This window comes from Melospiza melodia, chromosome 2 (assembly GCF_035770615.1).
Source record: "Melospiza melodia melodia isolate bMelMel2 chromosome 2, bMelMel2.pri, whole genome shotgun sequence".
Lineage (NCBI taxonomy): Eukaryota > Metazoa > Chordata > Aves > Passeriformes > Passerellidae > Melospiza > Melospiza melodia.
The window spans coordinates 118745915-118762102 of record NC_086195.1 but is presented as its reverse complement, the minus strand read 5'-3'; the positions used below and the strand labels follow the sequence as shown (position 1 = coordinate 118762102).

Here is a 16188-nt window from a genome sequence, read left to right as displayed (position 1 = left end):
GGCAGGGGACAGCCCCTGTGTCTGTGCATCTGCCCTCAGGGCAGCAGAGAGTGGCTGAAGGCAGTGAAGGATAGAATGGAGAATCACCACCAAGCCAGCACTTTTACCACCATCCCAGTTTGCTGGATGAGAGTTAATGTTTCCATATTTCTTTTTAAGTTTCCTCTTTCACAAAAAAAAATTAAAAAAAATAAAAATCACTAAATAGAAAGTTCATTAAAGATTGTATAAGCAAAGTCAGAGACATAAGGCACTAAATAGCTACGTTGGCATTGTCTGCGCAGGCTGTAGCTTTTATGGTAAAAAGAAATTTAAATTAAAGTGTGAGGTACAATGCTTTGAGATTTATAAAATATTTCTAAGTATAACTGAAATTACTTCATTAAAATAAGCAATAACTTCTGCATTTGCAGCAGGTTATGAAGAAGAGGAAGGCACTATTCCATGTGTTGCTTCATTGAACATGAAAAGAACCAGGTCACTAACCCCTAATCAAAAGTGGAAAACACATTGTTTTGCAATACAAATGCTAGGAGTTCCCTTTTTTTCCTGTGACAGACAAATGAAACAAGAAGTCAGCTATTTTTTTGGAAAGAGGAATTTTGCCAGTGGTTTTGATTTACACAGCTTTCAACTTTGCTGAAACTGTTAAAGCTTCAGCCAGGAAATTGTTTCTTTGTTTAGGTCTTAAAGGATGAGACTATATTTTTAATATCTAGGTCATGCTTTAGTTTCTAAGAAAAAAAAATCTACTACTAAGAAAATGTAACTGTTTACCACTCAAATGTTGGATGTGCCTCACTGATAGTCAGCCAAGGAACTCTAACACATGATATCATGGCTTTAACTCCAGTTTCTGGTGATGGTTTTTAATTTTCTCAGCATCAAGTAGCAGAAATCAAAAGCATCTCAAGATCCTCTTATTTTTCTACTCAGATTTTGTAGTTGTGACCTCACTTTTCCAACCAGTTAAGCAGTAAACTGAAGTTAAGCCTCTGCTACAAACCATAGGTTCTTTGCTTAGCTATATATAAAAGCCTGGTCAGTGGTCCCTGGTAATCTACCCTATATGAAAAAAAATCTACTACTAAGAATGCTGCTCATCAAATATCTGAAATTTTCAGAACACCAAGAGGAAGGAGAGAGTATTTTTTGCCTATTTTCCTCCTTATACTGCTTTTTACTGTACCAAAGCTTAATTTTCATGTTCACCTCTCTACCCTTTACCTGCTTTTAATATTTGGTATCATGGGAGGGAGGGGACCAACAGCAAGTAAAGAACCAAGCACACATCCCAAACACTACACAGCTAATGGTGTGGCCAGAAGGCATGTGCCTCTTCCTCCAAGCCACAGCCCAGCAATTCTGGATGCCTGTGCAGGCATTTCCCCTTGCTTCTCACAGCTGCTTCCCCATGAGCTCAGAGCTCCAGGCCAGGCTGACACTCCTGGCTGGAGTCAGTGCCCTGGTGCAGCTCTGCTTAAATAATACAGGCACCACCTTAAATAATCCCCTTTGGTTTTCATGTCTGTCCTGGCTCCCCTGACTTGCCCAGACATGGCCTTTTATTTGCCTCCACACTGAGGAAAGGCCAACTACTTCATGAGGATTTGGTAATGGCTGATTAGCCGGCCTGCCTTCCTTCCCTCCTGGTACAATGGGTATGACTTCACATCAGAACTGGACTCTTAGGAGCCCCCCAAAATCCTGACATTTAAGTCCAACATACACATGGCATTAATTTTCTACATCCCTTCACTTCATCTAGGAAGCAAACCACCTTTTATCTTATAACCTCTTTTCTGCTAAATAATCCTGCATGTTCTCACTACTTATTTCCACCCTCTGGCAATTGAATTTAATGGGCAAGTACCAAGGCTCAGCAGGCACCCTAGGGACAAGTTACCTATTGCTCAGCCTTGGGACTGCATCAGCACTGTGCACTGCTGCTGAGTGAGGCACTGGGACAGCCCTGGGACAGCACTGGGACAGCTTCATCTCCTCCTGATTACCCCTTCCACTGAGTAGAAGGGGAAGGAAAAGAGATAACTGGCATAATTTAAAAACTCAGCTGGAAAACAATTTATCCCACTTATAAAAAAATCTGTAAAATCAGGATTACTTCTTTTTTTTTTCCCCAGCAGAAATTGTTCTAACCACTGAGGGTACCTCACCGGCACCGAGTTTCTTTCTCGATCAGCTGCACACGGCCGCCACCTCCTGGCACAAATCTGATTTATTGCGGTCCCAGAAGGTGCAGGCTGCCTCTCTGGCAGGCCAGTGCCTACCGAGCCAGCTGTAAAAATGCTTCCTATGTAGAGCTCCCTTGTTAAAGGTGTTATCCTTCCTTTGACAGGAAAGTTGCCTTTATTTTCTGTCAACCATGCAAAAAAAGTGACAGCTAAAATTACTGCTTACTTGCAAGCATGGGTAAACTTCCCCCAAAAATTCCGGCAAAACACTCAAAACTATGCTTCAGTCAGCTACCTTTTGGTAGTTACTTCTCTAGGAATACCACCATAGCCTTTACAGCTGTTCTGCCTTGTTGGTCACACTAATGACTTTTGCAAGCCTAGCCACCTCGAGGGATAAGCCTGGAATGGATATGGGGCTTGTGCTCTCTGCCTGCAGGACCAGCTCATCATCCAGGCCTATGGAGTCTCACTATGGAGCTAGATTAGCCAAAAGAGGACGTGCATAATCTGGGATGCTTCCTGGTTTTGATGGAGGAGGGTGGGAGGAAAAAAAGCTGCTACCTCAGAATGACTCTGCAGCTGGCCAAGGGCTGGGCCACATGCAGGAATTCAGTCCTGTCCTACTGCTGAGCCCTGTGGCACAGGTAATGGCTGGTTGCACTCAGGGCTTGTACAGCTTGTATTGTTGTCATTCCCCTCTGTTTATCTTTGTCTCCCAAACTGCCAAAACTTCCAAAATTATAATATGTATGTCTTTAACAATGATTGATTTGGGGTTCTCTAGCACATCTCTTGATAAATAGTCTCAAATATGAAAGTACATGCGGTCAAAAGTACTAAGTATTAGCCAGGATTTATAGCCAGACGTCCATAATCATGCAGCTTACCATTTTCACAGATCTCCTCAGAACAGGATGAAACACACCCCAAAGACCAGCAGGATCCCATTTGTCCCAGTTGCTTAGATAACATCAGGTTTTGTTTAATGTACATTCACCTTAGCACCACCCAGTAAAGAATCCACTGAACTTAAAAACCTTAACAGGCCCATTATGAAGAGCCAAAAGAAAGGGAGCAGTCTTAGTATAATATGAAGTTTATATGGGACTAGATTGATTCTTTCTTTTCAATTTGGAGCTGCTTTATCAGGCAACATTATTCTATATCCTACTGGACTGACATAGACCTAGATACCTTCTTGCAGAGCACCAGGGCACCTTCAGGCTGAATCCCAGCAGCACCAGAACATTTTCTTCACCAGACTGCACTAGCACCTTCCTCTATAAAATACCATGTCCTAAATACCTACATATTTATATATATGTATAAATACCATGTTCTAAATTCTTCTAGCAAGCATCAAACAAGCTCTGTAGAGCTATGCCAAATTAGCACAGCTGCCTGTTGAAAAGTGAAGTCACCCCAGCACACAGCTGCATACCAACCTGATGTTCAGCCAGGACAGCATGGGGGTTGTGCCTCCACCAACAATCCACACAGTGAAAAACACGATGAGCAGCGTTGTTGAGAACATCATTTGGTGGGAGTAGGTGGCAGTATCTCGTATAGCCAGGGCAAATGCCATGGCTCCCCTGAGACCTATCAGAAAGAATGAAACAGCACAGCTTTAGAAGTGCAAGCGTGACTGTGGATAGCACAGCACCTTTCCTTGCTCCTTCACACAAAGTGTCAGGCAGAAAGCACTGGGCTCCAGCAGCTTTTAATTTCCTTAGATTCCCTGATAAATTATGCCCTGGGACAATTTACAACAGAATGTTGTAATTCTCCTCGTCTCCTATAACTTATAGAATCCACAGGTGCTGTGAAAAGGTGTAAATGCTTCCAGAAACTAACAGGAAAGGAAGACAGAAACAAGCAAGTTGTGAACAACAGCAAAGCATTATGTAAGTTAAGCAACTCCCTGAATCAGATAAAAGTTCAGAATTTTCCAGTTGAATCCATAATTGAAATATGAGTTCTTGACCTGACATTTCTATCAGCTATAAAAATAGTCTAATTAATTACACGGTCACAGGCAAACTATATCTTTCCTCCTCTCCTCTGCTCCCAGTTGTGAAACTTCACTAGCAAGAACAAGCCATGGCACTGGACCACCTGCAGACTTCTTATGCAGAGGAATCCCAGGATGGTTAAGGTTTTAAGGAACCCCTGGAGTTCATCTAGTCCAATTCCCCTGTTTGAACAACCCCTGCTCCACAGGACCACATCCACGTGGCTTTTGAATATCTCCATGGATGGAGATGCCACAACCTCTCTGGACAATTTGTACAGTGCTTGGACATAGTGAAAAAGGTTTCCTGATGTTCAAGTAAAACCTCATATGTTCCAGCTTGTGCCCATTATTACCTCTGGGCCTGGCACAGGGCACCACTGAAAATAGCCTGGCTCTATCCTCTTTATATCCTCTTTTGCACAGAGGACTCCCTGGAGCTTCTTGAGGATGCACATGTTTAGACACACAATGCATAATTTGCCTTAAATTACAAACTTGAACAGTTATCTGTGTGACAGAAATTATAAGGCAATTTAAGTCAAATACCTTTGTCCAATTAAATGAGAAAGGGTGCCCATAAATACACCTCAATTTTCTCTGCAGGTATCTGCTTCTGCACAATGTGAACATCCTCTCAGCTAGAAATAACCTTTTGGAAGAGATACATCCCAATTCTCCCGTGTCCTTCACAAACACTTCAAATGAAAATGTTCCATTCCCAACATCAGGTGCTGCCTGCTGTGAGCAGGGGCATTTCACCCACCCCAGGCATGGCACACTTTCTGTAAAGGCTGAAAGACACAGGATGGCATGCTGCAACAATCAATCAGCAACCCTTCCCTTCAGGATGTATGAATGTGGATTACAAAAAGAGAAGGTAGCAGAGTCAGCTGCTTATCAGTTAAAATGAAGACTTTTTGCATTGCCCAGAATTTTTGCTCTTACCTGAAAACATCATCATGTGCTGAAAGCTCCAGCTGATCTTATGCCTTCTGCCCAAATTCAACAAGAAGGAGAGAGGGTAGATATGTGCAGCTCTGCCCAAAAAGATTGCAACCTGTTTGCAGCTGAGGGTTAAGGATTTCTTTTTCCTGAGGTATGCTGTTTTTGGTACCTGGCTTTAACATGAAGCTTTTGTTTCAGTGAGAGATTTACATCATTATGTCAAGTGATCTTCCTATAGCTGTGTATCTAAAGCAGACTTTCCCCAATTTTATGCAACTTGTGCATTCAGAAGTGATTGCACTAAATGCACAGCTTTTACTAATATAACTAAGTTTTTAGATGAGGAGTAAAATTATAGCTAGTATTAAAATGACCAATTGTACAAATGAAGACTTTACTTTGAAAATTTTCACACTTTAAACAATTATCACCAGCACCATGCAATTTTGAGTTTTGGAACAACAGAAATGCAGCCCTGTATACAGAGGGGAAACCAATTTAAGACCAGCAAGTGGCCACCCCATTATGATTCCTGCAGAGGCAAAATATCCTAATGGCTAGCAAACACCAGTACAGAGTTACTAAGAATATAAATCCAAAAGCCATTTGTCAGCACTAGAATGATGCTGAAAAAGAATAATGAAAGAGTATTGCAGAAATTCATGACAGTAGGTGGTAAGCATCCCCACTGTGGTGCAAAACATCCAGGGAAGCAGCAAAAAGCTGAAAACACTCTCCACTGTATAAGGAACATTTTGGGGAAAACTAGAGTAATGGGCTGAAATCCTATAAAGTGCCAACAGGCCAGAAGCCAAAGAAACACTGCTCATTTGCTGCTGGGATGGGAACATTAGAAGGATAATACATCTCCCATGGAAAAGAAATAAAGATAATGCAAGAGCTCTAGACACCACTGGGTTGTTGCCATAACTAAAGTAAAGCAATACTGTCAGTAGGGAGTTTATCTAGAAAAATCAGATTTTCGTTATTACTTTTTTCAATAACCCTCACATAACTATTCCAAGGAACTTTTATACCAGTCCTTTTGAGGAAATCAGACATCAGAAGCCATCAAGACTAATGTATGTAGGAAGAATAGCTAAGATTTTGCCAAGGATGCTGAGGCTCTAGCTCTGTCTTTACAGTCCAGCCTGTCACTTTAGAGAACTCTGTGATGTCTCTACATTTCACCCCTGCAAGTTGTTAACTCGATGGGGACCACAAGTGTTGAGTAAAACACGGGTGCTAGTACTAGTTGCCCTCCTCACAAAGGTAGAAAAGCACTCAAGAGACAACAGAGGTTAAGTGCAGTGGTAGAAAAAGATGTGGAAAATGCATTAAAGGGCAAATAGGTAGAGAAACATCTCCTGAAAACAAACCCAGGGCAGACAGCACAACTTGAGAGAAGATGGAAGGCCACAGTAAGCTTGAAAAGTTGCATTGTTTAGTATACCAAGTGTAACTATTCTGTTCATATATTTATCCAATATCTGCAGGGCTCTGGAGCATTTCTTAGGTCGGAAAAGTGGACATGAGGCAACACAGGAGAAAATTTATCACTGTTCCAGAAAAAAGTAAATGGCCAAAGGAAAATAAATACAAATGTGGTAAATCCTGAGGAGTAATACAGAAAACAGTAGAAAGAAGAGAAAATAAGTACATCTCATACATGGCCATCCTTGTGTGTCCTTTCACAGGGTTTTACCTCCATTGCCATCAGCCCTACTCCTACAGCAGGCAGAGAGAAATGAAGACTGGTTCCCATTTCTTCATGCACACTTATAATTCTGCTGAATTTTCAAGCAGCCAGAAATGTAGTGAGGAGAGAGTTACACAATCCATTTAAACAGGGGCAAGATGCAGAGCTTACATGAGTGTGACTACTACAAAGTGTTCAGTTCTGGAGAGTTTGAGAGTCAGGTGCCAAGTGAACCAGACACAATGGCAGAACCTTTAATTGTGTACCTTTCATGTAATGGTCTGCACCCCAGTTGAGTTCCTTTCTCCTCCCATCACCTGAGATGCTGACCTCTGGGGAATTGCTCTAAGATTATCTATTCACCCACATTCCTTTTTATGTATTTGAAGTTTGCCCCTTACCTTCTCAAGGAGCCACTGGAAGTGATGAATTAATCCTTTTTTAGGTCTCCAAAGTTCAAATACAAGAACAACACAAGCAGTGTTGGTTAGGAATAGCCAAAGCACCCAGTAAAACATATTCATTTTTTTATCTAGTGAAATTATATGGCTTCTAACATTCAGGTACAGAGCCAACAACTATGTGGCACAGAGGTTAGGGCTTTGATATAAGGTGTAACCAAAGAGTTTTCTCCAAATTATTGCACCTGCCAGACATTAGGAACACTTAGACCAGCCACCATTCTCTGTTTGGTAAAACCAACAGACATCACAAGTTTTTGGGCACATAAGAAAACAGAGAAACCTCACACAATGTGAAAAAGGATACAAAAGCTCCAATAATGAAAACTGGGCTGAATATGTGCTTCTGGAAAGTAAACAGTGCCAAGCCCATATAAGAAAATATGAAGTTCTCAGCCAGGAAGTGCAACACCTCAAAGAGCTAGAGAGAAAACCATCATATGTTAAAAGGCAAGTAAAAAAGATGCTGTAAAAACAAAAGTACTTGGATTACTACAGCAATGCACTGTAAGAAAGGTAAAAGACATCCTTGCCTGCTTAGTGCGACTTCTTGATTCGACTGACAAGTTATTGTATGTATAATGTGCCTGGGTAATTCCACAGAAGAGGACAGCCACCACACCTGTGAACAGAACCACATGTGAAAATCGGCCTGTTTACTGCCAACTCACAACACTTTCACTTCACAGCTCCATTTAATTCATACATCATTCTTAACCTTGAGATTTATGACTCTTCTTGTCTCGACTCTTATGATTCAAGTGAATGAGATACCAGGTTAGGGACATGGTGTCTGAACCAAATCATTGCCTTTGCTACACAGTGAGCTGCAGCTTCAACACTCAACAGAAGGCAAAAAAACCCAACAACCCAAATTTAGGCACAAACATATTTCTCATTGAAAAGCTTTAGTGAGAAAGAGGATAAATGGCTGCTGGGATGGACTTCTGTGCTTAAATCCAAGCAACTCACCGGTAAATCCACAGGCTTCTGCAAGCAAGAAAGTGCTCCAGGACATCAAGAAGAAGAGAGCCGTTTCCAGCAGGGGGAAGCAGTGCAACTTGGTAAACTTTGTCACGTTAAGTCACTTGTTAAGGGATCAAAAGGAAATCCTTTCGCTTCTCTGCTCCCAGTACTTCTGAAAAACACTTTTATGTACTAACAGCCCATGCTTGCTGGAAAACAAAACGCTTTTGATGCTGAAAAATGCAAATTCCAACACATCAAGGCAAACTTCAGACTCAACTTGGAACAATCAGTTTTGGTTATTTTTGTTGCATATCCATAGCATAAAGTGTGGCTCCACCTCTTAGAAGCAATATTATCTTATTCCATGGTTCCCTTTGAAGTGCCAGCAAGGAAGGGATATAGACCTGCTGTTCCTTTTAGACTGTATGTGCCTTGGCTTTCCAGGGGATTGGTGGGGGAATGATGTTTTGTTCACCCTGCCAACCTCAATTATGAGTCCCACTCCCACCTCTAAATAAAGCATAAAATGCATTCAAAAGCATTGAATTTACAGAGCTGTTCTTGACTACAGCAACCCTAAGATCAACAAGAATTTTTCTTCTCAGATTTGTTAATAAGTCTTTTCCAGCAAGCGTGGCTGCTTCAGTACTTTTAGGGCAAAACAATTGCTGCCTACAAAATGTATTTCCTCTCCTTATGCTGATGTGTTTTAGAGAAAAGGCCAACTCAGAGCAGCTCAGTCTTTCAAAGGAAAGGAAAAACAAGTTCATCTTGCAGCAGAGAGTAAAACCTGAGGAGCATCAAAGCACACCCTGAATTAACAATTCATACAGCTACTGAAAAAGCGGAACAGACTTCAGTAGTGTTAAATTTAGCTCTTCACACACTACAAAAAAAACACTTCACCTATTTATAGAACCTTTTTGGTGTTGTTTTTTTTCCTGAGCACTACTCTGGCAGCAGGTACATGCTGAACACACTGTATCTGAGGTGCAAACAGCTATGCACAGCTCATATGAAGGCAATCAGTGCCAACTCTCCACTCACACCCACTTCTTGCTGACATTCTCTGCTGACTTGGACTAGGGCAAACATATACTCCAGACACACCTTCAGCCATGACCTTGCTTTGTCAGAAGTTTGCTCTCAAACAAAAAGCCCAGAGCATCATTATAAAACACCAATTAATCTCCATGTTGGCATTACACCAAATGTAAAACACAGCATACTTTTTAAACAGATGTTAATTCTGCACAGAAACCACCTCTAAAACTTCTGAGCTCAGCTGAATTCCTCCCCACCACTTCCCCCAAACAGATCTATTTTGTAAGATCATGCTTCTGAAGCAGCAACATCCACCAAAACAAAAATTGGAACCCATTTCTCCACAGAGTACTCAGATAATCCCAGTGCCTGGCTCAAGGGACATTTATGGATGCCTAGGGAAACTCCATAAAAAGAAACCAGACATTATTAGCTTTGGTTTACTGCAGCAACATCACTAAAACTTCTACAATGCCTCAGTTTTATTGGAAAGGGTTGATTTCTGTGGGTACCTGTAATGTCTTTCTATAGAAAAGAAGTCAAATGAATACTGATCACGTCTTCACACTCAGAATTAAACAAGCTAGAGTCAATTCTGCTATAATGGGAAACAGGAAAGCCTTGATAATATCCACATGTGCCATCTCAGCTGGAATACCAAATATGAAAAAGGATATCAGAGCTGTCACAACCCCTGTCACTGCTCCCATCATGAAAGAACCACTGAATATTCCCAGGAAAACACCAACAGACTTGAAAAATGCTGCAGCATCAAAAGCATGGGTATTTTCACCTGTTGGCTGGTAGGCAACTATAGATCTAGAAAGAGAGAACACAATGGCAATTTAGAAGTGGTATCAGGAAAGATTTTTTTCTGTAACAGCTCTACCTGAGCTACAGGGAGACAATCCCATGCTGAAGGCATGTGTGTCATTCTGGCCTGTGTATGCCTTAGGGGCCTTGGAAAATGTTTGCAATGGCTATCAATCCAGTAAAAGGCAATCCATTTAAGCTTAAAATAATGTTTCTCAGAAAAAGCATTTATTTTAGACAAATGCCAAAAGCAATTTAGTGTTTTCAGGGCAGAAATTCCCATAGTTACTTACGAGGATAATACAATGGCAACAGCATCATTCAACACGCTCTCTCCAAACAGAAGGGCATAGAGATCCACATCAGCATGCAGCTCATTAAATATTGCCAGCACGGTAACTACAGACAGGGAAGAGGAAAACAACACTGCAATGACTGCATCAGCTGTGGAACAGACTTTCCAGTTTGAGCAAGAAAACCCAGGATCAAAACTAAAATGGGAAACCATAGTCATGTTTACCTACAAGTAAGCAATTCCTCTACCAGTTTTAGGACAGCTCCATTAAGAGGTGGCTCTTTTGTCCTCCCATCTGCACAGTGTTCATTGCAAGGCTCCCATGATCAAGGGGCATGGGGCAGACAAAGCCCTTCTACAAAAGCCCTGATATTATTTTAGAATATATTCCATATAAAGCAGTAAGCTAAATGTTGCACAGCTCTTCCTGCTTTTAAAAGCTGTATAGATTGTTGACACAGGTTTATTATTTCAGCCATTGTAAAATAGCACAAATGATCCTAAGTGTTCCTCTAAGTATCCATTATGCCACAGGTGTGAATTTCCACATAATTTTAAAAGGACAAGAGTGCTAAATATTTATAATCATTCTTTCAAGAAAATTCCAAGATGAAAGACCATGATCTTGAAGTTGTTCCCATGTACATACTTCAAAAATCACATGGTGGTTTTTTGCATAATTTGTATGCAACCACCAGCTGTTCAGAGCTCAGCTCAATCACAGGAGCTACTTCCCATTTTCACACTAATCACCACTAAGCACCTCAAATAAACTGCTTTAAATGTCAGGCTGCATTTTCAGCACTCCCCACCCTGGCCCCTGACCTTTGCAAGCCCTAAAAAATGATCTGTCAAGTGAAGACTTCAATGTGAGCCCGCTTGACTCTGAAGGATGTCTGCATTATTTGGGGAAAAGCTGAAATTATGTGGCCAGAAAAGCATTCTTCTGCCTTAACGTATAAAACATGAAGTTTACTTGAAAGAGGAACAGAAAATCCCCACCTAAAGAAGCTAAAAGTTTCAAACACTGCTCTTAAACTACCCAGCCCCAAGCAATGTAGCTGAAGAAGGAAGCCCTGCTATCCAGAAAAAGCAATAATTTCACCTATTTGCCATCCTAAACTTGACGCACACTTAACAAAAAACATTTAAGCATTTGAACAGGAGAGTTAGAATTTTCTCCAAATATACCATAGTGTCATGCCAGTTCAGTCACAAATCAGCAGAGAACAGCTCTCAAAATGCTCAGAATTTCATGTATTTCAGAGAAGAGGTTCAGAAATATTAATATGAGATAACTGAAAATAGAGTCCTGTTAATATGCAGCTGAAAATCCTAACAATTAGGTTATTTTGGAAGGGTATTAAAAATGTTCATCAAGGTACCTGGATCAGTGGCAGATATTATGGCTCCAAACAGGAGGCAGTCTGTATAGTAGAATTTATCAGACAGCTGACCCACCAACTTCATTAGCTTCACAACCCCATACATGAGATTCCTGAAGAGAGAGAAGATGAAACATTCCAAGTCAAACAATCTGGTGGATTTCAGGCAGACCAAGGGAAAGCACAAGCAACAATATCTCAGACAGGCTTGTTTATGCTGCAGCTCAGTGTAGCAGAAAGCTCTCAAAGTGAACTTTCCTCTTTTCCCTATGATGCAATTCAAGCAATATATGATCTAGAAGGCATCATATAAAACCAATAAGTAAAGTCTGAAATCTTCACACAATTAGCACAGAGTCTACATGTTTCTTCCATTTCCCCCCAAGTTTTCTCTGCTCAGCATTTTCCTCAGTATTATTTCTCCCAACACAATACATAGGCCAAAACTCTGAGGTAAGAACAATCTATAATAATAGATTATTTCTCTAGTGAAATTCTTTGAGACACAAGTCAAGATCACCAATATAATTCAGGATTTCTATTATCCAGAATATCCATATACAAGACACACTAATATGAGCAGGATAAGAGATTGTAGGCAAGCAAACCAATGTGACCAGCTAGCTTAAATTAAATGTGTTTGTATATACATACATAAAATATACATATGCAGGCAAAGATAGAGAGTGTGCTTTATCAGCTTAAGCTTTAGTGTAGAGAGAAACTGATATCAGAGTTCACTTACCCAATAATGAAACAAGACACTGCTGTTCCTAAAAAGGCATAAGCCAAAATGGACCCCAAATTCCTGAAAAAGTGTCTCTGCACAAGAAAAAGAGGTTTATATACTTACTTTACCAAAGTTATATTGCACATTCAGAACCATGTAGCACACTGCTTCACTTGTATCAATACACAGAAGCACACTTCTATTTCAGAGAAACATTTCAATTACTGCTAAGTAAATTCAATTTAACTTCAATAAATTGAATAAACCAGATCTGTGCCATGCATTAGACCCTACATGTAGCTTACTGACAGAAGGCAAATTGACAGAAACCTGCACCAATTCATGGTGTCCTCAAGCAAGATCAGAATCTGAACCCTTCTGCCATTAAGGGTCTGGCACATCTCCTCTGGGATTCAGGGTTAGGTCAGCCTCTCAGCATAATTTACTGCATTTTGGACATTTGAGAAGGACCAAAACAATTCATAACAGAACATCATTTACTTTAAATGAAACTGACATCAATGTCTGGCTAAGTTCAAAGGAAAACAAATCAGCAAAATTAAGTAAGGTTTAATACATTTATACTCAAAAATACATGCATTTTCTCTTAAAACAATATGACCTAACCATCTCTGGAGGAAATTAGATTTTTTCTTACTGTAAGTAAATGCCTGAAAGGAGACTACAATCCTGAACAAATCAGCAATCTCTCAGTAAAAAAAAAAAAGGATCTCTTCTCCTCGGAAGTTATTGCACTTACTTTCTTCAGGCTATAACCAGCATGAAAAATAATAGGAGGCAATAGAATGTTGAAGAAAACTTCTGGGTCAAATGTAACCTAAAAAATAAAATAATTTCAATTAGAAACGGACATATACAAATTGTTAGGGCTTTTTCCTCATTTATTTGCTGACAACCACTATTTTTGGTTGATGAAATAGATAAGCTGAGCCTCTAAAATATTGGCCAGCTCTATTTGTACATGGCAGCAAAAAGCTGCAGCTCCTGTTGGTAAATAGCATCTAGAAAGAACAGGCATTACATTGGTTACTCGTGATCTGGCAGCAGTCCCAAACACATTCCCCAATTTTAAAATAAAAATTTCTAGCAGAAATTATGCTAGAGAAGATTTCTCCTGTTGTGATACCTGATATTGGTATAGCTGCAGATGAAATCCTATTTTAGCTTACTTTTTTTCTGCAAATTTAGCCAATGAATAATTATTGTAAGGCAATCAAATCAGATACAAGACCAGTTTTCAGAAATTTGGATCATACACCTTTTCCATGTATTCCAGTAGGAGTTTTAGATATCCATGAAGGACTACACTACACTAAGAACAAAAAACAACAGTTAAAATGCAATCAGAAGACCTTCACAATTATGGGACTAACTAGACTCTCTTCACCTGCTGCCTGAGCACTACAGCTGTGCCCTCCCAGGGTAGGACTCATTTCAGATAACTGGAGATACCTACAGCAGACAGATACACATGGGCAGCTAAGCTCTCTTCATATTCTGCAGAAAGAAGTACCTTTAGATCGCAATCCTACGCTTCAAAGTCTAGCTTTGATACACACAAAAGGTGATTAATTCCTGACACTGAATAAAAAGGCAAAGAAGACAGCTGAAAAACTGCTGATAGGTGAATTTTACTTCCAACACCAGACTGACTCATTTGGTCGTTTATAGGGTGGAAGAGGTAACTATTTCCTGACAATAAACAGATTTTAAAACCCTAGGGAAAAAAGACCAAAACAACAAGGAACAATCACTTCTCATTAAGAAATTATAATTTTCCTTACTTTCCATTTATACAAGGCAGCAAATTGGTCTCTGTAAATTCTACATATGTTAGAAACATACATTAAGTCTTCCAACCAAGGCCTTTAGGAAAGCACCACATACATGTAGCAGAGCACAGTTTCTCCAGCAGTGATATAATACAGAAGGTGCTTTTGAATTAAGCAATAAAGTGCTGTAACTATCAGGAATACTGACACTTGACACTGCCTGAGGTGCAAACAGGATGGAGGAGGGAGGGAAGCATGGATGAAGGAGGAACTTAGCTAGCATGTGAACTGGTACAGCCTCACCTTTCTCAGCATGTCATTTTGCTCCACGTTGTGGATCTTGCCAGGGCTAATTTCCCCTTTGAGCGTGTACTCGAAGAACTTGCCGCTGACGTTGACCAGCAGGGTGGTGAAGGGCCTGTCCTCCTGGGAGCAGCTGAAGGGTTTGTCATGGCCACTCGTGGAGGGGGTCCCGTACCTCAGGATCACCCCAACGATCAGTCCTGCAAGAGAGGTAAAAATCCATGAGGCTGATTTGATACTCCTGCACTATAACAAGTTTCAAACATCATCCAAGGGATAGTGCATGAACTTTACAACCATATGGGCATCAAAAACACATTGAAGTCAATTCTTACTATCAGTTTTCTGCAGGGGAAGAGAGGCCCTGAGCACATCAAAACTACCAGTGAATCTGAAGTATCTGGTACCTGACTGAAGTGACAAACAAACAGCTCCATTTCAGTTTTTGTCTTCCTCACCCTCATTCACACCTTGAAAGCATAAACCCCCAGTCACATGAGAGGCTGAACATTAGGACACATCAAATACATCTCACCTGCCTTAGGACAGAACCAAGCAAACACTATTGCCAGAAAACAGTGACTGCTGGAAACACATGACCGTAACTGATCTGGAATGGTGATGTTTGCCACATTATTTGATGGCTTCAGCAAGAACACAGTTTTTAGTCTTATAATTCTAGGCAAGTAAACAATGTCTGTTGCACAATCTTCTGTGTACTCCGCAAACTTTAAAACTAAGACATGACCTGCACAATGAAGCCACCATATGTCATTTGCAAGCATTTTCCACATTTCATAGAAACAAAAATAAAATAAGGTGTAAATGATCAATCATAAGAGATCCAGGATTCAGAAATATAGGACAAATCACTTCGGCAGCAGAGAAAATCCAACCAGAAAATCCTATCAATAACAAATGCTTCAGACTTAATGCCAGGGGGCTGGAGATGCACCAAGTTCTAACTGAGCACCATTCCTGTTACAATGTACTAAGAAAAGAGCATCCGCAGAGAAAACAAATAAGAACAAAGTGGTTTTGGTCTGGTAAGTAAACAAATTGATACCCACTTACTAAAGGCTCCCTGTTGCCTTAGGATGATCTGCAATTTAATCCTTATTCCAGACAACTGCAAGATGAAGATGGATGTTTGGTGCTTTCGTTGATGAGTCAATAGCCAGCGTTGGGTTTGCTCCCTGTGACCCTCCCTCTGCACCCATAGCTTCCCCAGAGAGTAAATGAAGCTGACAGGTAGTAACCAAAAATTAAATGAGGTAAAACAAACAAAAAAATCTACCACACATAACAAAAACCCCAAAAAGACTTATTGTTTTGACATAGTGCAAAGAGTAACCAAGCTGTGCCCCCAAAAAGCCAACCAAAGGAGCACACCTCTTTCTCCTGAAGTCCATAGTAACAAAACTGTTCTAATGCAAAAAGACACGGCAGGCAGCAGCTGTGACACTAGTGGGAGGCTCATCTCCAGCCTTCCTTCTCTAAGAACAGAGCAGCAACATGATCAGTCCAAAGGAACTGGAATAT

The 16188-nt window shown here is 40.5% G+C and overlaps 1 protein-coding gene across 2 annotated transcripts in view; it reads right to left on the bottom strand.

Moving 5' to 3' along the window:
- The window catches only part of SLC9A7 (solute carrier family 9 member A7), a 67345-nt gene that overhangs the window by 19831 nt on the left and 31326 nt on the right, over positions 1–16188 (bottom strand). For both annotated transcript variants that reach the window (XM_063149714.1, XM_063149715.1), the window contains exons 2-12: positions 14647–14846; positions 13311–13388; positions 12566–12642; positions 11821–11933; positions 10434–10539; positions 10005–10146; positions 8287–8392; positions 7848–7936; positions 7622–7735; positions 5155–5266; positions 3641–3794 (exon numbers count right to left, since the gene is read on the bottom strand). In XM_063149714.1, coding sequence (XP_063005784.1) covers positions 3641–3794; positions 5155–5266; positions 7622–7735; positions 7848–7936; positions 8287–8392; positions 10005–10146; positions 10434–10539; positions 11821–11933; positions 12566–12642; positions 13311–13388; positions 14647–14846 — 1291 coding nt within the window. The remainder of the gene's footprint in view (positions 1–3640; positions 3795–5154; positions 5267–7621; positions 7736–7847; positions 7937–8286; positions 8393–10004; positions 10147–10433; positions 10540–11820; positions 11934–12565; positions 12643–13310; positions 13389–14646; positions 14847–16188) is intronic.